This window comes from Teleopsis dalmanni, chromosome 2 (assembly GCF_002237135.1).
Source record: "Teleopsis dalmanni isolate 2A chromosome 2, ASM223713v2, whole genome shotgun sequence".
NCBI classification, from domain to species: Eukaryota; Metazoa; Arthropoda; class Insecta; order Diptera; family Diopsidae; genus Teleopsis; species Teleopsis dalmanni.
This window is the reverse complement of record NC_051847.1, coordinates 92409469-92433920: the sequence shown is the minus strand read 5'-3', so window position 1 is coordinate 92433920 and position 24452 is coordinate 92409469. Positions and strand designations below refer to the sequence as shown.

Below are 24452 nucleotides of genomic sequence, written 5' to 3'. Positions count from 1 at the left end.
GCATTGAATTACTGCTTTTCAATTCCAATTATATTTTTTCTTTGTATTTCATTTTTCTATTTTAATGCTTCCTGTTATGTTTCTTCTTTTATTGTTCTTCATTGTCCTTTGCGTAATTTTTAGAACGTATTTTCTTTGATTACTTGATGTGTCTCCTCTTTGTGTCTGATGGGAGGATTTAGTATCTGCTCTCGAACCGAATAAACAATTTTTCCTGTGGCTAAATGTTAAATAACCGAGTAAATATGCCTGTCATCCAGGAAACAATGAACTTACATTAGTTTAATTGGTTATGTGTCTGCTGCAGGTAAAAGCGATAAACTTTTCAAATTTCCAAAAATAAATTTAAAAAAAATTATTTATATGTATGGTCTCATACGAAACTCTTCGAAGGTATAAATAAAAAAATGAATAACAGAACAACCGTATATAACGAACACATATTTGAGTCAAGATAATTCTCAAAGGAACTGAACTTAAGAAATTCGGTTATATTATCATTAATAAATCAGACAAATAAAGCTAATAGGGTCTATAACTATCCTAACCCTGTTTCCAGTTCAAGAAACCCTTTTTCTACACGCAATCGAATATAATAAAAAAAGATTTAATCATTGGGTAACTACAGAATGAACAGTAGATACTGTTCTTCGGATTCAATCTTTTTAGTAATCAACTTGAATTAAAAAAGTTAACTAAATTAACTAAAATTTTGTTCTTGTCTTTTCTTTGCTATTCGAATACGTCTTACTTTTAAATAATTTCTTTTCGTTATAAAGACGCGTCATTCTCGGCAACAAAAAATTAATATTAAAAATTAGAATTATAGGAAATATGAAAAGTAATATTGTTCAGCTTTTCCTAATCGCGATCAGCGAACTTGTAGAGAAATATTTATATATCTTCTTTGTAAAATTGCACCCAAATATAGCGCTTTACACTGAAGTAAAAATATGCATAACAGATGTCTCTGCAATAAGAATAGCTTTGAAACAAAAATAGGCACCTTCAAAGATTAACTTTCAATTCGTTGGACTTATGTTTCCAAATAAAACTGTCGTTTATAAGCTAGTTCTAATTTAAAGTACGGCAAGTGTCACTAAAAAAATAAAAAAATGACAAAAAGCTTGGAACTTGAGCATTGAAAGTTTGTGCAGCCTTGGCTATTTGTAGAAAAACACGATTAGTCATCGCTTCTAATTTGACAGGCACGAGTACTAAGCCTGGCACTTATAGTCCAAACAAATTATATACGGACTAAAAACTTGTCTTTTCTTTACTATTCTTTGCATTTAAAATATTTTAAAAGTGATACCAATTTGTTTCAACCAGACTTAATGCTGTTTTTTTACAACTCTGAAAGCAAAAATTAAGGCTAACAGAGTTTGGTATATTGAAAATTCAAAATGAATTCTATATTGATTCAATAAAATTATTTTTAGAAATACGAAGAAATACGGGAAATACTGAAATAATAAAAAGTTGAAATTCAATAAAACCGATCTTTAATTTAATATGATAATTCTTTTCAAATCGAATACCTTCCTGCTATGGTGGATGTATAAGTATTAAAAGTATTAAGAATATTATATTAATAAATACATACTTATTATATTATTATCTGATATATATTAACTGTAACTTCCTCATATCTCAACAAAAATAGAGAACAAAAAATCTTACAATTCAATGGATGCTACTTGAGAATCCCATGCACAATTAGAGAGCATTAGACCAGAAGAATTTTCACTTGCTCAAACTAAGCACTAACTGAGATTAATAGAAATACTGCTTCAAAGGTGAAAACTTAATAGGGAATTTATTTCTGAGCTCCGCAATTAGTGAATGGAAAACGGGATGTAACTCAAACAGACCATAATGACATTTAAGCTGAAGAACAAGCTGACCCAATTTCTAAATAAAAAATTCCAGTCAATAAGTTCTGCAGGGGGGACAAAACCACGCATTCATCGTCATATTACAAAACGCTCTCTTGAACTAACTGTAACTAAATATTCAATCATAATTTTGCTTTACAAATATACACTAACTTTTGTTAGAATCGATTTTAGGTGACCTATTCCAATTGTTAATTAACCTAGCCTACGACATATGTGCAAACTGAAATGAACTCGCTTTACAAATATAATATAAACAATATAAAATATTTAAATTTATAGATAACGTCAATATAAGCCTCTCAACTACATACTAACTTTACGTCAAAAAGATGCGTCACTTAGCAAAGAAAAAGTTTTTTTTTGTACTATGAAACAAACATATATATAATAAATTTATATATGGTTTGTATTAAAACTATCACAACTTTTTTATACATTAAATTTATAGAACATGTTAAAAAAGTACTGAGTTTTGAGCTCAACTTTTAAAAAATAAAATTCACATCACAAGACCCCATGGAACTTTTTACAGTTGCTTGAATCAAACTAGAAATCAGAATTGACGGTTTAAATCTCTTAATCTTTATTTTTAAAGTCATCTAACCTAATGCAACCAACACAAAGCCTGTGCATGTGAGTGAAATTATCTTCAACTTATGATCTTGTAGGTTTGTGTTGCCCCATATATAGATTTGTTTATTGTCATGTCCATCAATCGAAAAATGAGACCCTATGCTTAGAAAACTTAATGTGAATTATATATATTACTTTTTAATTCTATTTTGTCTTCACAATATGAATACTACATATTGAGTGTACATTAAGACAATCAATATTGTAAAATAACAAGCCTTAGACTAAGCACATGACAAGTATTTCCAATTGTGTTACTGTACATCACTACCAAGTCATAATCAAGGAATAAAAATTCTATTCAGTGAATCTATACTACTTTGATACCAGTGCAATACCTCTCATTGCATAGAATTGAATAAGAATATGCAAGAGTTTATATAATTAAGATGTTTTATCAGATATTATGTACTCATATATTGAAAAAAAATTTAAATAAAAATAAAAATAAAATAGGTACCGCAAATATTTTACTTCCAATTTTAAAACCAACATTAAGAATTTAATCTTGTGGTACGAATTTAAATTCTAGGTCCTTTTTTTCTGTCGTGCTTATTTTCAATTTCCAATAAGCACATCGGAAGTTGTTTTCAAAAGTAAGGCTAAATGAAAACAAAATGCATGGAGCACTGAGGAATATAACCGAATAAATTCGAATTGCCACAAACAAACATAAGCATCCTGGATTCCTGATATGGCATGACAAGCTTAAGAGTCTGAAGGGCTTGGTAACTCAATGCAATTGATGTTAGTCTCATGTGATTGCATTGCCAAGGAACTTAACTCCAACAATAGTAGAAGTTGACATCAGATTCCTTGCATTTTGTTGGTTTTTATTTAATAACTTTTTTCTACTACTTTTTTCTTTTCTTTGGGTTTGTTCTGTTCTGGCTTCTGTTCCCGACTATGAAGGCAAGTCCTACAAGCATTCATTGCAACTGTTTTTTTCCTACGTCATTTTGTTTGCAAGAGACTCAACTCGTATGCAGTGGGATGTGAAAGGGATTGAAGTTGTTATAAATTCCACAGAGTCGCAATTATTCTGGTTGATTTGCACTCGTGCTGTGGTAGGGAAGTGTTGTTTTTCAATAACACCATTTAACTGAAAAAGTTAGGCTCGTGACGGCTTTGACTTTATGATGCAAGCGAATTTGAATGTCAACAAAACTCGCAATTCATGCAGGAGCGATTTAAGTAAGGAATTTAAATAAATTCAATGTTTTTATCATGAAAATCTTTTTTTGGAAAATTACTTTAACAATAAAAAAGACGATTAAATCGTATTGTATGTCCTGATAGTGTCCATATGGATTAGTGTAATGCTTTTTTGAGCTGCCACTACTGATAAAAATATTACATCCATTGGAATCAACTCTTTTGTGCATAAAAAAATTAAAGTAAAACCTTTTTACATATCGAATTTCTTAAATCCACTGGTTTAAGCCGATCAGTTTTTATAACATTTTAATTTTTCAATTAAGAAAATAAAATAATTAATTGATATTCGTCGCTGGCAGCATATAAGACTACAATGTCAATATTTGCAATGCATTTGTTGAATATTTTTCCGTGACTTTTCAGTACCGAAACAGTCAGTTTGTCAGTTTTCTGCTGGAGGTTGGCACTGTTCCGATTCTGCATTTTAAAAAATGCGTTAAAACAATTAAAAGTATTTAATTAAAGTTTTATTGTTGTTGCTTTGATTCGAATACACATCGCCTTTGTCCTATTCAGTTCGCTGTACCACACAACTGATTTTTGGTTGCTGAACTATTTCAGGCACAACAGAAACACCGAACACAATTAAACAAAACTACACAAAATCCTTTTTGTTATACGCAACAAAAACAACTAAAAACAAGAAACAAAATTTTATTGTTTTCCGTTCTGAAACTAAAACAAAGTTACCCCTGCCACCCTTTCAATTTAAATTTGAACTATAAAGTGCGCTCCTCGGTTGCAGTGTCGCAACTGCACAGTAGTTCAGTGCTGCCAATTAAAGCAAAACAACGAATAAATCGAATAAAAATAACTTTTTTACTTCGTTTGAGTTCCACAGAAAAAGTAAATGAGAAAGAAAAATGGAGCGTTGAAAGCTATAAAAAGTTTGGGCAAAACTTTACCGAAGAGATGAATTGGATCGAACAATAGGGAGCAGCACACACATGATATTAGCAATGCAAATATATAAAGTCAATTTTTAAGAATAGCAATGAGTTTTAAAGAGTTGAGTATTTTTAGTTTAATTTAATCTAAAATAAATTGCTTACATTTCATATATTTATTTAGTATAAAAAAAAATAAAAATATTCTTTTAAAAAATACACATAATTCCAATAAAACCACTTATTGCAAAGTAAGCTCAGTGTACTTAACCTTGCAACCTTAAGTGCCTTAGATTGATTAAGATTTTTTCATAAAGAGGTTTTTTCGAACAGTAGTGAACAACAATAACAAAAATTAATTCTTATATTATCTTCATTAATTGAATTATTGGCTGACCAATAATAGCCATTTCGAATATTGCCATCATCAGTGGTCTTGGAAATAATTCTTGTAAATAATTATTCGTAAATAATTATTTTTGAGACTGCAAGTATTAGAAATCGAACTCGGGTTCTGCCAAATGTGAAATGCGTCTTCTTAAAATATTCATATCACTAACGTAGCTTATTTTATGGTGTGAACAACTTCAACCAAGGTACTATGGTATTTGTTCTTTTGCACTGGCTGCCAACTGCTCAGCACTGGCTGAGTTCTAGGCAAGCCTAAATTAATGCAATTAAGCTTCATTGCATTAGAGTATATATAAAACACACTGGTATACTCAAATATAGTCATACCTATAACACCATTCAACATTGATTACACAACTGTGACTCCTTCTCTTTAACGAAAGCTCTCAAGTCATATCATCACAAACAAAACTTCGACAGATTAGATTTGGTTAGGGAGATGGCCTTATACACCAAAGTCCACTTTAACCTTATACTTACATGTCGTGCTACCAAGGCACAATATGGTTTCCAACGATTGCTTAGAGACATACAGAAATGGCTCAAAACTTGATAACAGTGGTCGGTGACATTTTGTTTGAGGAACACAACCGTTAATTATACCTCCGGCTTGGAAATCATTGCAGTTTTTTTAAGGTAAAGATTGCTACTATGCATCTCGCAAATGACTCTACTACAATGAAATATTTAGCAGGAATGTCTACCTTTTAAGAATCATACATAAGCACCATTTTGCATAGTGAGTAGTGCAGTGAGTACACTTATATAACTACGCCTTTAACTACATTGTTTAAACTTTGCTTGCCACACACAATCGCCTTAATCACAGGACATTACTTCCTTGGTAGACACGCCGATCGACTTGGGCTTTACTTAAACGAATATGTGAGAATTTCGAGTAGTAGCAAAATCTGATCAATGCAAAAAACTAAAAGAAGAATTAAACTCAGTAAGGATAGTAATAAACGGCTTGAAAATTTAAAAACAAACTTAGTTCCGGTCTATTATAGGTGTGGTAGAAAGTGACTCCTGTCGACTCTGTCATGAGGAAAAGGAAACATCAGAACATGTCCTATGCAACTGCCCAGCGGTTGCAAGACATAGACTCGATTACCTTGGAAGCGAGATATTAGTCCCAAGTCAAATAGGTAAAATTAAACCCACAGCAATTACAAGATTTATAAATAGTCTAAAATTGTCCTATTACTGAAATAATAGTTCGGATCTATAAATCAAAACTTGATCAGTGCATGATAGTAACATATGTTAAACATATTAGCAGCTGTTGTAATGAAATATAAGAGGCAGAGAAATGATTGGAATGGAGCAAAACTATAGAACAAAATGTAGTAGTTTAAAAATCCATTTATAATAACTTTAAATATACAACATAGAATATACCCAATCAAAGTATAGTATCTAGACATACTTTTTATACTGGATAAAATATTTGAGAAAACTTTAAGTGTGTTAAACATTGAATCGCCAACTGATGGGGGTTGATAAATCAGAAAAAAATAAAATAAAGAAAATAAAAAAGAGATATTAAAAAAAATTATAAAAAATTAAAAAATTGTGTAATATTTTGCCAATATAGTTACTAAATAAAACTATAAATAATTATGATTTAGGGTTTTTACTCTCATAGTTCACTCTCACACAATACTTCAGTGTCTGAAAAAGCAAAAATTAACTGCATCACTCATCATATATATGACCAAAGCTTCATAAATCCAATGAAATAATTCATAAGAAACTCTTCGATTTATAAAGTTTTAAAAGTATTTCATAAAACCTATAAATTTCACATACCTTCACATAATACTAAATGTTATGGTAGGCTCTCCTCAAATATCGTGTAAAAATAACGATTGATGTGTAGATAACTATTAAAAAAAATAGTCCACAACGGTTACAAATTGCCTTTCTTCCCATCACAGTGCACTTTTTTACTTCATATATTTATGAGTCTTTGTTGGAAGGTTTTATTTTAAGCTAGTCTATAGTTTAAGTTTCAGTGTAGTTCTACTTTATTATTGTAAATAAAAGAAACTAAGCTACAGAATAGCACTAACTTCATATTTCTGCTTATTCCATTATATCAGTATTTGAAAAGAACAGTAAACCACACACTATACATAAATACTGCACGGATATTGTGTACTATAGATACACGTTACATTAATCCTTCTCCTCAATTCATATTTATGATACCCTGTAAAAGATACACACCGTATATATTAATAAATTTTGTGTTGACCTACTTACACTATTTCTAATAGTAAACGTTACATATATCCTTAAAGTTAAAATTAATGTTTTATTGTATAAAACCAAAATATTTGAAAAATTATATTAGTTTGAAACCTATATTTTACTTTTTTATTATAACATAAAAATCAATTACTCTTTATAAATGTCTATATTTTTTTATGCCAGAAAAACAGCATTCAAGTGAAAACTACTATATGTCTATGATATTAGCTACCAGGACTTTCAGCGCTAACTTAAAATATTCTTAATATCGTTCACTTAGCACAGTAGTGAAATATTAATAACACAAATTATGTGATCCACAAAATATTTCCCAAAGATAAAAATAACTTAATTAAGATTTTATTGAATGGAATTACGAAATATTTCAAAAAAAGGAATATATTAATTGCTCCAAGTCCACAGGCCGCACATGTGCTACAGACCACAGGCCAAAAAATGTTTCCAAAGAGCAGACAGGCACGTACGGACCAAATTGCTGTTAGTTGATAGTAAATACAATAAGCAATCTTGCTCCTCCATGCTTCTATGAGGCAAACAGTAGCATACAGTAGATAGCAAATAGCATATAGCATATAGCCTCAGTGGTCTGCTCCTGGATCGTTAACCAAAAAAACAGTAATTACACTAACGCGAAGGCATAAATGCATGTCGTACATTTCGTACATGTTCGAAGGAGAAAACATGGCAATTTTTATGCCCACATTGTTTACGTTATGTCTTATGTCCTTTTTACACAGTCACAAAATACTACATATTTGCTTATTGATGCTACGTAGCCCTCCACCTTGGTTTTTGGCATATTTTCGGTACATAATTTGTGTTTTTCATACTGATTTTCATGCCAACAACTTTTTGCTACTTAAATAAAAGATTTTCTCCTGTTTTTGCCAAAACACGTTGTCATAAGCTTCAATAATTTGCCCATTAAAGTATTTCTACATGGGAACTTAATACATGGAGCTTAATAATTATTTCAAAATTTTTGTATTTATTACTTTGGTCTATTTTTAAGGTTTATGTATATTTAATATGCATTTTATTTGAATTTTATGAAAAACACAAAAAAATCAAAGCTATTTATAATTCATTTATTAATTATTAAATAATTTAATTTATTTAAATTTAATTTGTTTGGAATTTTATAAATTTTTTTATTTATTTTTAGGACTATAAGGATTTATATTAGTGGGTGCTTGTACATTATTTTATACAATATTATTATTATATTATATATTATACATTATATATTACATACTATATATTATATTGTATATTTTATATTATTATTATACAAAAACTAATACATTCAATAGCCTCAGCTATTTCTTTCTCAGTAGTTTACCATATAATAGTGTTGGAATACCAAATACCAAGAATTAAAAGGTATTGATCCCAACTTTAAATATTGATTTATGTGAATGGAGAAAAGTTCTATTATGAGAAATACTATATATTATATTGTATATGTTATATTATTATTATACAAAAACTGCTACATTCAATAGCCTCAGCTATTTCTTTCTCAGTAGTTTATAATAGTGCTGGAATACCAAATACCAAGAAGTTTAAGGTGGTCCCAGCTTTAGATATTGATTTGTGTGAATGGAGAAAAGTACTATTATGAGAAATTTTCTACGTAGGTTCACCCTTTAAAGCCAATATTCAGTTCAAATATTACTTTTTTATGTTATTTTTCGCGATATTTTGCTATAAATTTGAAGCAGTTGTGTGTATTATAAAAAAATCTATACTTTAGAAATAGATGTTAAATAGTCATTTGTAACAAAGTAGGCAGAGCACAATATTGCAGATCAATTAATAAACCAATAATTTCAATAGCGATAAATTATTATTTATGACAAATAGAATTTTCCAACAAATACCGAAGACTAAAAACGGTATTTCCCTTTTTATTAAAAAATATATAAAAGAGAAGAATTTCCTTAGATATACTAATAAGTTATGGGTTAATTATTGGCCTATTATTTACTCACTTAATTGAAATAAAGTTTAGTATATTAAAATCAATTAGTAAGAAGAATAAGAGGCACAAACTCATCACGCCTTTTCTCATTTTATAATGAAACATCACTTCAGGTACATCATGCGCCCCGTATGGTTCTCATAACTACACCCATATAGTATATACAAATCTCAATACTTGTATGTGATAATTATATATATCATATATATATATCATATTTACGTATTAGTTTTTAATGAACTTCATATCAAAGTATATAATTAATGTATTATGCATATGCTTTCCTCATGCTCGCATGCTTTGTTGTAGAATTTACGTTATGTATATTATTTTGTATTCCGTTTGTATACAGATAATCATCACTAAATAGTTTTCTATTTAACAACATGACTCGCCCTCATCTTGTTGAACAGATCTCACATTTATTTCTGTATTTCTGTTATGTATTCATAGCTTTCCTTACCATTTTACAGCCTAGTTACCTCTGACCCTGTGCTGCTGTTCTAGTAATTTTGCCGGCATTTGATTGCTTTCCCGGCGTTGGTATGTCTACTATTGTCATTATCATTTATGTGCTATACTCAATTGAAATTTACTAAAATCACCGCGTGTCCTTTATGCGTTGCAGAGTGTTTCCTGTTCCAACCACTACAACACTACAACACTACAGCACTACGGGACCGTGTAAACGTTTACATGGTCGTTTGCACGCATATCCTTATGCCCACTTTACGCTTAATACTAACATTATTACGCGTAAATGGTCGTTATTTGGTTTTACGCTGAAATGCATCATAAACTTTCGTACTTCCTTTTAATTAAAACTGCACACTTATTTCCCATGCTTGAGTTGATTTCATTTTTGTTTGTCTTCGCAACTACACTTGCATAGCAATGAATAGTAGAGCATGTAATAAAATCCACTGTATAAATTAATTAAAATAAATTTTTCCTTCAATACAATATCTATTAGCAGCGAAACGTATGTAACATTCAAAGTACCTCGTGGCGTATGAGTGATCATAATTTAAATATGCCAGGAAATTTTGCGTGAATTTAACATTTTCAACTTTAACGGAGCACGGAATTATATTACAAATATCAAAATATTAGTTATGAAATTCTCAACATATTTGACAAATTGTCTGCATTGCTAATTAACTCCAATTATTCGCGAAAATATTTGCAGTTAACATTAAGCATATAAAATAAAGCACAATTAGTGTCACAAATATCGCGCATTCACATCAACGTTACATCGCAAAGCGAACAACTGACTCACTTAACATATAAAATTCATAAAAGCAAACAGCGAACAGCAAACTTCAGAGCAAGGTTTGGGATGAGATGGCAACAGTTGAAGCTTTGGACGTGTGTGAGTGTTTCATAGATACCCTAAACATCACCATTCAGTTCTAGTATTCCGGTGAATGAAATACTGTTGGAGCCGACATGAGCAATATGCAAATGAGTCGAGGGTAAATCATATTCCCAAAATATTTAAACACAATAAAAAAAGTTGAGAAATTTCAGTCTATCTTTGCTTGCCTAATACGCCAACTTGATACACAATATACATAGGGGGAAAGGGGGAAAGGGGGAGAGGAAATAAATATTAAAGCTGAGTGCGAGATAAGTTGCCAAGTTGAAAGGCAGTTTGACATTTTAAGTGCAGAGATTTGCGCCAAAGACAAACAGCAAACGGAAATGCCAACTTCTGTGGCAAACTGCAATGTTTCTCGGGCTTCAAAGCCACACAACCAAAATATTTTTAGCAAAATGTACACAATATAGATGGTGTCTACTGCTTAGTTTTGAAATTTATAGCAAAACTCAAGCTCAGATAAAGTTCAAATTGAATTGGAACTGTGAGAAAATATTTTCAAAAATTATAAATAATTATTTTTGTACTTTTATTCTTAGTTATGGAAAGTTTTAAGATTTTGAAGTATGAGAGCTTCATTCCACAATAAAATTAAATAAAAATGTAAGAATTTCATTTTTAGTCATAATATAATGTTTAAGTCATAATATACGATGTACGCAGAGGGCAAGAGTATCGGAATGACGTCTGGATTTACATAATATGAAGAAAAATGTACTGAGGGTTAAATACTTATATACAAAATCGCCTTTTCGAGTTACAAAACTGAAGTATGAAGTGAAAGTGCAAAATAAAGCGAATTCTACATACTGCAGAAATACATAGTTTTCAAAGCATTGTTGAAACCAAAGATTAATAAGCACAAGTATGTGGCTTTAAAATAATAATATTTCAAGAGCATCTAATTAACGATTCATTCATCGATTAAACCTGCGAAAGATGAGACACCAAGCCGATGATATGCCTCTAGAAAAAAATTACCCAAATCACACAAAGAAAGCTGGATATCGCCAAAATTAATTGGATATATATTATTTAGCTGCTTATATTAGTCCTGCTGTATGGTGCAGATGTTTGGTTAACAACCAACCGTAATAAGAAGGCATAAGATACTTTCCAGAGAAAAATTCTTGGAAAGTCCTATAGTTACATTGTCGCAACGGGTTTTGAATTAGATGGATGCTATACTTCGACATTGACAGAGTTAAGAGCATAAAAATGCAACAACTTTGCTGAATTGACTCGACCGTACGAATGAAATGAAAGAAAACGTTTCGACTAGAAAAGTGTTTGATTAAGTACCGCTGGTGCAAAACGCGATAGAGGACGGCCGCAACTTTGGACCAATGATATGAAGGCAATCGATACTAACGACAGGCAACAGCAAGCCACTGATCGGACTGGAGAAATCTCTAAGAACAACTTACACCTGTAAAGGCCAACTAAGTAAATAAATAAACTTTTATTAGTATTGTATAATTTAGCAGATATATAATACAACATGTACATTATTCTTGAAAATGTTATTATATGTCATTTGTGTTGTAGTTAGAAAAAATAAAAAAAGTAATAAATGAGATTTGTCTATATAATGAATTCCTAAAATAAAACTTGTTTTTGCTCTAAAAAAATGTATGTAATATATTATAGTAATTACAATTCACTGTAAGAATTTTAATAAATTCGTCCTATTTAAGAAAAACGAATATATTTAACTCACATCTTCGTAATTTTATGGGAGTTAGTTACAATGGTGACTAATAGGCCATTCTAAATCCTACTCAAATTTTAAACTGAGCACACAAACTGTTAGACATTTAAGTAGAGATCATAATAAAGCAAAACTATGTTTTCACTGATGCCAATATAAGTCAAAAGCAAATTCTAATATAGACCTAAAGTATTAGAAATTTGTTTTTGAAGTCGTAATTTCAGTTTTTTTAGAAAGAGATGATGTGAAAAAGTGTCATGTTTAATAAATGCACTAACTATGTTTTAACATCCACACTATGGCATAAAATTCCATCGAAGAAATACTCGACGAGTTTCGTCAAAAAAACACATTATTAAAGATTTTTTAATAATCTGTGCAAATCAATGAGACTGGAAATAAGAGCGGTATGATATACATCTCCTTAACTTTTAAACCACCTAACCTAAACATGTTCACACCAATCATGTGTTTGTACTCTTCAATATGTAGGGCCTATGTAGGGATATAGGTCTCTTGCTTATAATTTCATCCATTCCCAAATAAAATTTTATTAAACAAATAGATTAAAGTAAACTTTGCTCCATACCATAAATACAACTTTTCCACATTTTAGACATTTAATGCAATTACTGAAGAAATCAATGAAATTATAATCAAATTAAGTGCATCAAATCGATAAGGTTTAAATCTATTCGACTTGGTTGTTTGAATGATTTGATCAATAACTAAGTCCCTGCACTTAAGTAATGTAGTATAGTGTATAAATACAGAATGAAATTACAAAATAAAATCAAATTTCTTCGATTTTTGGTAACAATTTTTGGTTTTTCATAAAACTTTCACTCTTATTTTCACTTCATTAACACAAAAACAGAGGAGTGGAATAATAGTATCTACATGATAACTAAACATCAATGACTACATTGTTGTGATGATTTATGTGAGCCCAAATGATGGCCAAATGATATCCTTTACATGGCTGTTTGGAAGCACTACTCACTGTATGTGTATTAAAATTGTGTAAAATTTTATGCCATGAACACAACGGAACACATAAAAACAATTACAAAGCAACCGGAGTGCTGAAGTTTTTCGGGTAATAGGGTATTGCGCTACATATTAAAGGCTGGAATAGTACATCGACCGAAACTATTGTTGAATTCACTAAAATTGTAACTAAAAGTAATAACCATGCAGTAGAAATTGCTTACGACGTGCTTTATGGCCTAAAGTACTGCAATATTATACGCTCTGTGCCGCATACCCCTCTGTACTGTTGTGGCAATGTCAGAGCCAAAACCAGGACCTAAGTCAGATTCGTACACGCATATATCCTTAAACATGTAAGCGGTTTCGTTAGGTATTTGGTAGCACCATAAAATTAAGCAGTTGACAGCATTTGTGACAAGTTTTATACAAAAAATTAACAGAGAAACTATTCTTCTGCAGGAAAATGGTGAGATGAAAATGACATTTTCCTGTTATAATAATGTATGGCGCACTACATACGTGGTATATAGCAGTACGTGTGTGCGTGTAGGTGCACGCCTTCTTATTAGTAAGCGTGCGTTGGGTCCAACCGAGGGTTGACTAGATGGAATAATAGTATCTAAAGGCTTAATAGGGGCGGAAAATGAATGTAATAAGAAACCGTAGAACGGACATAAAAATGTACGTGATGTTATAAAACCAAAATTGTTATGTCGATTCTTCCCTTTGTCTTGATATATATTAATTTCGAAGAGAATTTAATGTAATCTTAGCAATAGGACTACTCTTAATTTTACTAAATCAATCTAAACTTAAAATATTTATGAATTATTTTCAATATACATTGTTATTATTGCAGATAATTTATTGTGAAATTTTTCTCTGAAGGGTGATTCTTTTTATACGAGTATATATCATAAAATTTATTTTCACTGCTTATTAGTTATTAAATGTAGTGTGCTACTACAATATGCTATTACTTTCGATTTTAAGTACGAAACGAAATTTGGTTTTTCTCTCAAAAAAATACAAAATCAAAACCGCACTCTCTTTACGCGCATTGTGGTGAATTTTTCCAAATATTTCTTTCTTAAAAGTACCTGAAAAAGGTGAAAAGGTGAAAAATTTTAGTGATTTCAGCTGGTATTAGTGCACTTTTTACTAACACTTTCAAGAGCTCCACGACAAATTGCTGTTATTCGAAAAAACAAATGTTAGTTCACAATGGAATTGCCATTTTTGGTATTATTTGGCACACAATATAAATATACCATCAAATTTTAATTAATGTATCATCTTGAATTGGGGGTTCATTTCTGTATCATCACTCTCTTTACGCACATTGTGGTGAATTTTTCCATATATTTCGTTCATAAAAGTACCTGAAAAAGGTGAAAAGGTGAAAAATTTTAATGATTTCAGTTGGTGTTGGTGCACTTTTTACTAACACTTTCAAGAGCTTTACGGCTAATTGTTGTTGTTCGAAGAAACACATGTTAGTTCACAATGGAGTTGCAGTTTTTGTAAAGAATTAATGGCACACAATATAAATATACCATCAAATTTTGTATCAACTTGAATTGATGGTACATTTCTGTACTGTGAATCAATCAACTGTGAATACACAATTTTCAAAAATTAAAATTTTTAAGATATGGCAATATTCCTAATTGATTATTAGTGTCACAACTAGTCTAAAAAAATTTAAATAGGAATTCATTTGTAATTTGAACTCTCATCAATAAGCAGCGAATATGTATTGTTTGGTCAGTTATATAAGCATTATTCTATATTAAACATAATTGTCGTATATGAAATTAAAAAACTAATAAAACACATTTTTTTTATTTTAGGTTGAATTAAAACATAAGATTTATGTTGAACCTCGTTACCTTGATGAGGATGTTATGGATCATATTATGCAAAATCTTTGCAGTCATACTGAAGGCCACCTTCATGGGGACAGCGGTAAAATTGTCAAAATTATTAAGATAGTAAACCTCGGTACGGCTTTAATAAACCCTTATACTTCCGAAGTGGAAATCTTGGTGACTTTCATAGCCTTGGTAATACGTCCAGTTAAGGGTGAAGTCGTCGATGCAGTTATAACACAAGTTACAAGTGTATAGCGCCTAAATATTTTCTATTAACAACATAACTAATATATTCTTTGCTTCCAGATGGGTTTATTTGCTGATGTTGGCTGTATAAATCATTTTGTTTCACGTTTTGTAAGTACATTCAAATTGCATAGCAAAAATGTTATAATTTATGTAAAAATCTAACTTAAAAAATGTCTCAAATATCATATTTTAAGAATATACCGGAGTATTTGCAGTATTCCACAGCAAATGCTCCTTGTTACAAGGACAAAGACGAAAGAATTGTTATAAATGTTGGAGATATTGTCCGCATACAAGTTACTGGTGTACGCACTGATAATGATATAGTAAGTGCGACATTAATTATTTTATATCCATTCATATGTACAACACTTATAAAACCTATTTTAGTTTGCAGTAGCTACAATGCTGGGCGATTATCAAGGAACCGTACAGATGCATGATGATAAATATGAGAAAAACGCAAATTAAATAACCAATTTTTTACAAAACTCTAAACAAAAATATAAATTTAACAAGACTGGAAGCAACACATGCTATTTTATAAACCGATAATAATATAACTATCACGTTTTCCGATTTTATGGGAAGGCGTATAATTTTGTAAGTGTTGCTAACAGTTATTATAAGAAAATAAATAATAAATTAACATTTTTACAATCTGCATAAGTTTTTTCTTCCTGATTATTTTTGGTGCCAAATTGAAAGTAAGCCTATCTACATTTCCTTTTAAATTTAGGCATAACCAAAAAGTGTCAAAAAGTAGTCAAAATACGAAATTGGCAACACTGATGTGACACGCAACATAACATTTATTAATTCTTACAGTAATGTTCAGAGACAGCATGTCTTCTAAAACATTACAGTACGCAGCCCTTCCTTGTCATGTAGCATCGGAAAAAACCAATGATTCCATCATTAGTCTATCGTTTCCGGTCTATAACTATAGAACTGTAATTAGAAATAGACAAAAGAAATTTCAGGTAAATAGGTTTTGTTGAATGATAAAAGTTATTTTTTATATTGACGAATTGGTTCTTGAAAATAGGCAAGATTCAATCATAATGATGTAAAAAACCAGTTCAGGTTTTCGGTTCTGTTCCGCTTCGATGCCCTGGTAAAAATTAAGCTGGATGTGACGAAACAAGCATTAAATCTAGAAATCGAAATGTTGCGGTTGCGTTATTATAGAGGAACATTTACGCGATTGGCTTATATCAGTCAAAGCGTGTTGACTATCAACAAATGAAGAATAATTTAATCTTGAAAAATAATAACAGTCACTTGATGGTTAAAAAACTATTATCTTTAAATAATTTTTATACAACTACTACAGAAAATACTGTTGTTGTTTTGCGTACATTTCGGCCAGTAGACGCCAGCAGCTTGCTGTTTTTTTGCCATACTTGCGAGCCACCGAAAACGATTAATATATATGTACAAAAAATGAAATACGAATGAAATTTTCAAATTTAATCGAACAACCGAAATGTAAGTTAAGAGTGACTTTAAATCTTTTCAATAAATACTTATAAAAAAATGTTTACAATTTCTGATTTTGGTAAATAAAGTACGACTGCATTCTAGACATTCGTGCTTGTATATTTATAATAGAAATCGGTTAATGAGGGTATTGAATCTTATTATAAGACACAGTTCCGAGTAGTTAATTAAAGAAATCAGTACTTATAAATCTGAAGCCTACTGTGGACTACTTTCAATATTAACCGAAATCCAAGGTATCAAAAAAAGTTTACTCTACAAAGAATCTCGGTCAAACAAATCAACTCTTCTTTTCATAACTGTCCCTTGCTTTTATAAACCCCTTTAAATATTTCATATGATTTACGGATTTCTTAGTTTCATTCTAATCTTTACTACATATATATTTTAAACCATTACACAATTTTTGTTATCAACAGATTTTTCTTCTATATTCTTTAGTTCAAATAAATCATTCTTTTCATCTTTATAATAGGTAAGTCAATTTTTTATTGGGAACCTTTCTTTTCAAATTGTGTGATAGTTTCAAATTGTGTTGTTCAATTCAAGAAACTATTAAGCATTTAGAAAAGACAGTGTGCCAAACAAAAATATGCAGTGAAATATGGGCCCTTTTCTCGCGAAAATACATGACTGAAGTGAAGATTGTTTATTGAAAATTAATAGAACTTTTCTAACATTTGGATTAATGTTTAACATTTAAGTTAATATATTGAGGAGGAACGATTAAGCGTTCATATATATCTACAGAAGGCTAGGATACACTGCTTTACCTTACGAATGAGAAAACAATCGAAACAATAGACTTCTGATGATGCATTCTGCGAAAAGCACTACAGTTTATGAATTATTGAAAACATTTAATATTGACTAATTAAAACAAATAAAACAAATTTTTTCCCACTTAATTTTTTATCTTACTAATCTTCACCTGGGTACAGACAGAAGTCATGTTGGGATACAATAAGCCACTTATAAAATATTATAAAAGGACAGAGTTGTTGAAAACAGCAACAGATCTTGGACGTATACGGAAACTTGCCAAGACTAATATAACTGAAACTTAATAGCAGAATATTTAGGAACTTACTAGAAGAGAACATCTCTAAGGAGGTATCTTATATACGTTTACTGGGTATGTGGTCACGCTCTTTGGCTCAGGCTTTCCTTTCACGAAAATACTTGAAGAAGAATCTTTAAGAGGGAAGAACTTGTAGCATGCATAAGAGTGCATAGACTTCTTAGCACTCTCTATAAACTCTCTCTACTATTTACTGAAATGAAGTTTTTCACATTATCTTCCAGTTCAATGGTAAAAATCTTCTTCACTCATTCTTAAGAAAGAAAGATGTTTTTGCGTTAAAGTCTCACGCTGTGACTGTCAAAGCAATTGAAAGATTATTATTCTTGCAAGCGATTAATTGTTCTTAATTTACATATTTTAAATATGATGTTTTTTTCTTTTTTTTAATTATTCTACTTATTTAATATCAAGAAACTCATTTCAAATTTAATTTTAAGTGATTTTATTTTATTTTTTATTTAACTCAATAAAAGCATATCATGAAATCATTAAAACTGAAAAAATTGAAAATAACTTCAAGTGGATCATTAAAAACTTTTTGGATACATACACCTGATATTGACACATAGTTTTTTGGAATAATCTGAAAAGTTTTATGGTTTTCCATTAGCTTTGAATTACTTTTATTTCAATCGACTTGTCACTTGACAGCTGCAGGCTTTATTCTTGACGAAAAAAATGCATATCCCACAATTGCCTTTTCTAAATAAACTTGCATTTCAATTTTTTAAAAAAATATTGACAATATATTGGTTTTTATTTGTTTATTTTTATTTTTATTATTAGTGCACACAAAATTAGCTTCATTTTGGCAAATCCAACGAGATAGCTTCGAAACTTCGTCGAAAATAAAGTAAAAGTTTTCATTTATGAAAATTTGCGCTGCAGCTTTTGTGTCCTATAAAGTTTAGGCAATTCAGATGAAATGGGAAAAACAACCAAAAAATCGAAATGCGGAATACGGAATACTTCATACGGCAGCAGCTACTGCAGAACAAAGGATAGAAAAAGTTGCTCAACCCATATTTGAAAGGAGAAAACTAAATAAAGTAAAATGTTGTAAAATAAAATGAAATAATATAAAATAAAATAAAGTAATATATAATAGAAAATGAATAAATCCTTGCAATTTGTGTACACATACCTACATCTGACTCTCATTTGACGTATTGTAGACAGTAAACTATACTCGTTTGCATGCACAATGGAATAAAGGGATTGGGATGTTGGGATTGCAAATAAGCTTACTAATAAAAGGGATAATAAAAAATGAAACAATAATGGCAAGCAAAATGAATAAAAATAAAGAACAAAATGAAAGTTGGAGTAAACATGGTGATATGGAAAATGCAAGTCCAACTGTAAATACACAAACAGTAACAGTAACGCTAATGCGTACCGAGAAACCTATATACAGAACAGCAAAAGGCTTTAAATATGTATGTATAAAAAACATACACAAATCAGTACGCCAACTTAAAGGATTTTCTGGATTCGAAACTTCGGTCCTTCAGTACTTCAGTACTTCGAGTCAGTCGTATTTATAGTAAAATGAGTCAGAAAATAATTTTTTCTCCCGCCATCTCTAATGACACTATGGCAATGCAACTCTAACATCGTTTCTGGGCACGTTTATCGTCATTTCCCCCCACACAACTGAACGCTGTACAGGAAATTGATTATGTCAATGCTGCCAACTATTTTGATGTACTTTGCCTATTCAAACATTTTAACCATTAAAAGTGAATCACTTTGCGGTGATGTTGAAATTTGTTTCAATTTTTTACATGACTCTGCTTGATATCAGCTAAAGTCAAAACGAAATCCCTGTTGCAGGGAATTTGCTGTCAACTTTTGTTGTCGTTGATGAATAAGCAGTGTTGCGGTGTTGTCGAAACTGTTTAAATATTCATCAATTGAGTGTGGTTAACTTCCTCATATTCTAGTTGTAAGCAATTTAAATTGAATGAGCTCAATACTTTCTACAACAACAAATTCTTTTCATATCAACGTTACATCGTGTCAAACTTTTTTGCAAATTTCAAATTTATTGAATTAAGTTTTAATTTGTGTGAAAAAAGTATTGTATATAAAAGTATAAATTGCTTTTTATGCACATCCATACATACATTAATAATATATAGTTAGTTTGTTGTGTTGAATGAAGGAACGAATCCTCCTCAATTAGCTAAAAATGCCGTTTCGAATCTAATAATAATGGGTAGTAAAGTGAATATCAAGCTAGAACTAGCCAGAGACATTTGTAAAAGCAAGAATCTGTCCAATGGTAAGGCTAGAGATAACGCCGAGTGTGTTGAAGAAGGAGTCCCCCAAATACTTAAGCCTGGACATAGACACAGGAGGTGTTCTGGTGTGATTTCTTCGATAGCTGGTAGGCACGCATTACAGGAAATGTCATAGGTCATACGGTCCAGTGCCTGTAAAAACAGATAATAATCTAGATACCTAGAAGTACGTAGAACAGATTTTGAAAATTAGATAAATTGAGATTGCTTTTGTTTTCGATCAAGATGGCGTAGTGCCGTAAATTAATATTTATACTTTCACAGTTACCATTAGGCCTTTTCTTTTGTAAGCATATCACAAAAGAATGACCGCTTATTTTCAAAATAACATGTATAACAACAACATTGCTGCCTTATTTAGTTCAACCTTTCTGGTTGCCAAGATTAAAAACTCGTCTATTGTGAACTATTTCTGAAGTACATACAAAACTTGCAGATAATTGTCAACAAATATCTTTCAATCCTTTTTAACTAACTGAAAATATTCACAATCATATAAAAAAAAATATTCTTACCCATAATTGCAAAGAATTATTATTTATTTTCGAGATTTTAATATTAAATTTTATTGCGTGTTTTGCATAATTTCCGGTTCCGGTCCTGTTGCCATCAAAATCAGTACTACTGATTTTATGGTGTTGTTTTGCGACGCAAAAGTATAGCGCATAATAGAAATCTTGAGAAATTAATTTTATTACGCAAAATCCAAATAGAATAATCATTTAAGGTACCCATGTATCTCTTGAATCATGAATACACATGTGATAAGAATATTTTTTAAAACCAAATCACGAATATCGGCTACATTTTTAAATAACAGCTCTAATGTAACAAAATGAACTTATTAACGTAATATTGTGAGTCTCTCGAAAACTTGCTCTGAAACCAAACTTAACCTTGTATAGTTGTTATTGTTTTCTGGGTTTTAGGGTAATCAATAAGTATTCAATCATCACCATTATTCCGATTTTCACTTAAGTTCAAATAAAATTTTTATTCGAGAATATCTTTGACTCAAATATGGCTTCAAAAATTTGTGTATCTATAAATTTTTTATGTCTGGAGTTAAAATTAATGAGTCAAAATTTAATTGCAATAATAAAATTTTCTCTGGGTTCTAAGTACCTGACGAACACTTTGAAATCTATACCCCGAACTATGTACTCCAGTTTTATGATGCGATTTAAACAGATATATTTTTTATTGATACTTCTTTATGTTTTTTTTTTGTTTATAAAATAAGTGCAATAGAAATAAATTTACGATATTTATACAGTTTGTTTGCTAAAATTTTAAATTCAATTTGCTTTGACTTCGAAATAAAAACTAACAAAAATAAAAATTTCTATTAGACGTGCTGGCCCATTACCTGACTTTTAAATTTTTATCACTTGAACACGATTTGGTTGCTTACAGTGAGTTAAAAATTGTGTCTGAGCTAAAAATGGAATAAACTCTTTAAAATTTTAGTGCGATTGTTTATTGATATTTTTGAAATGGATTATTAAAATAAGTCAATAAATTTGCTTCCATTCGATTCGAAGATAGGCCATAAAGCCCTATCCTTTACAACTATGAGATGCTAATATAAGCAGTTTGACTTAGAGAAGGTCCATATTTTTATTAAAATCATTACATTATTCTTATGAGTTTATATACATAACCTATACAAAGCACATAGTATTAACAAATACCTTAAATTTATTTAAAGTTCAAAATGACTGTATTAAACCAAATTTAATTTATTTTCTTTAAAATTTATTTTAAATGCAGATGCATCTGCTATCTCACTTACTCCTAAAAATATCGCAGCTGCATTAATTGTTCTTGCGTCTTGAAAAAGTTCTGCTAATTTTCAACAGTGCCATAATTAAAATTTTCGTTCTAGATGCAATTAACAATTTATTTTCTCTCACAGTTTTATCTGAGCTTAGTAAATTTTGCAAAGGAGGAAAGGATTCCGAAGATAACCGAGGTTGGTACACACAAGCAAACTTGAATGACAAAAAACAAAACTCTTCGCACATTTATTAATAAGAAAAGTTTTTCGCTAGACAATTTCAAGCTGAGCACGTCGAGTGCAATAAAATAGTGCCACAGAAAATGCAGTATAATTAATTTTCGATTGACATATTTAATTAAGATACTTTAGCATCTTGCACAGCGAACTTATAATTGTCTCCCAGTAGGCATTTGTTTAAAGTTCTTTCATGCCTAAATTCCAGTCTGCATTAAGTTATTTAAATATCACAAAAGGAAATGGATTACACTGTGACTTTTAGGTGACTTCAAAGAGAATTAAAAGAAATTCGCAGATAAAAGAAGATTGGATGGGTAACCGAATCGTTAGATAGTAGACAAGTTCAGTTGTTTTAAATTTAAATATACAAAATTTCCTGAACACAGAAATAAAATTATTTCAAAAGTAATCGAGAAAATGTAAAAACATTGCAATTCAACGTTCTACAACTAATATATATAGATCTCATAACCAGAATAACACGTATATGAGATTGTAGATATATTTCTACATAGAAAGAGACATGAATTATATTTAATCTTTACATTAATTAAATAATTACTATATTGTGAATTCAAATAAAGCAACTGTAGCAATAATTCATTTTTATGATATTTATATGATCTATGGGACAATAATCCTATGCTACAGTAATCTAAAATATTAAATAGGTAATTAGAGACTGAATTTTAATAGCACCTCGCACCTAGAATAGTCCCTGAATATTATATTCATAATAATGGAGTCCAGTTACTGCTGATAGCCACTTTAGGCTAAGACAGTAGCTTAATCGATTATTGGGTATCGGATTGTTATGATTATAAATTATTTGGTGATCTAATATTATCAAGAGTAATTTAAGCGATTCCCACTAATCGATTTTCCAAAGTAAGTTTAATAACCTTAGCGTTACAGAAATGGATTACGTCGTTGATTGGAAAAAATATAAAGAGTTTGAGATGATATAGCTTAGCTAATCGGACACTACAAAATCAGTATAAATTTTTAGCAATTATAATAATAATCTATGTATACCAGAACACAAGTAAAAAGTAAGCAATAAATGGAAATGGTAACGCTAAAAAATTAATTTTAGACTGACGATGTGTTAATATTATTGAATTGTGTGTTTTTTTCAAACAAGAGATCTATTTTATTTAATGTATTTCTCTGAGTCCAATTTTTTTTCAATAAATTGCTAAATCAAATCTTTTTCGACTTTCTCATCCTTCTTAAGACAAGACGTAGTTAAGTCATACTCTAACCTTAATATCTCATTCGATAAAGAATGCTGACTTATGGTATCTTTTCAGTTTATGCATCATTTGTTTGTTCTTATTCTTCTCTCTTTAGAACCCACAAGTTTCATTAAAGGAAATTCCGCTTTTTAAGGTCATAATTCAATCTACCGTACCATGTTAAAAATCCAGTGATAATTCTTCAATTGATTTCTTTTCCTTCAAATTTACTGAAATATTCGTAACCTGTGCTTATTTCATAACATAGTTGCCATAGTTGGCCTTGGCTGCGTCCAGTAGTCTCCGCCAGTCAGGTCGATCAGTGGCTTGTTTTCACCAGTTGGTAGCATCGAGTACTTTTATATTGTAGGTTACTTAGTCCTTCAAGCAAAGATGCGTACTTCCTCTACCGATTATTTAGTTCATATATCGTAAAACTATTTAGATTAAAAGTCTCTGTAGCCTATTTTGATTATGTTAGTCCTCATAGTTTGTCTCAGTGTAACTCTTTTCCTTTCTACTCTTTTTAATTTAATTTTCCTAAGTAACAAAATGGCATCATCTGCTATGCTTTTTTCGCAAATTTTTACACGACATGGTATCCACAGGCTTTCAAGAAGTAACAGGAACGGAATTAATTTTAAATTTTAACATATGTAATATTTTTGTGTTATATTATATTTTATATCTTATCATAATTTATCAGATAATTAAGTTAAATGTGTATCGAGTAGCGTTGCTTTAGTAGCTTTTAAAACGTGTCTGTAATATTAAATTAA

General features: G+C 30.2%; 3 protein-coding genes across 5 annotated transcripts in view; 1 reads left to right on the top strand and 2 right to left on the bottom strand.

The window, feature by feature from the left end:
• Nucleotides 1-24452, bottom strand: part of LOC119686161 (filamin-C) — a 585474-nt gene that overhangs the window by 408710 nt on the left and 152312 nt on the right. The window lies entirely within an intron of this gene.
• Nucleotides 1-24452, bottom strand: part of LOC119686167 (cGMP-gated cation channel alpha-1) — a gene marked incomplete at its 5' end in the record, with an annotated part of 172249 nt that overhangs the window by 94481 nt on the left and 53316 nt on the right.
• Nucleotides 15101-16134, top strand: LOC119686163 (DNA-directed RNA polymerase II subunit RPB7-like). Its single transcript, XM_038100662.1, has 5 exons — nucleotides 15101-15165; nucleotides 15253-15522; nucleotides 15580-15630; nucleotides 15717-15848; nucleotides 15913-16134. The coding sequence occupies exons 1-5, from the start codon at nucleotides 15154-15156 to the stop codon at nucleotides 15991-15993; spliced, it is 546 nt and encodes a 181-aa protein (XP_037956590.1). The 5' UTR covers nucleotides 15101-15153; the 3' UTR covers nucleotides 15994-16134.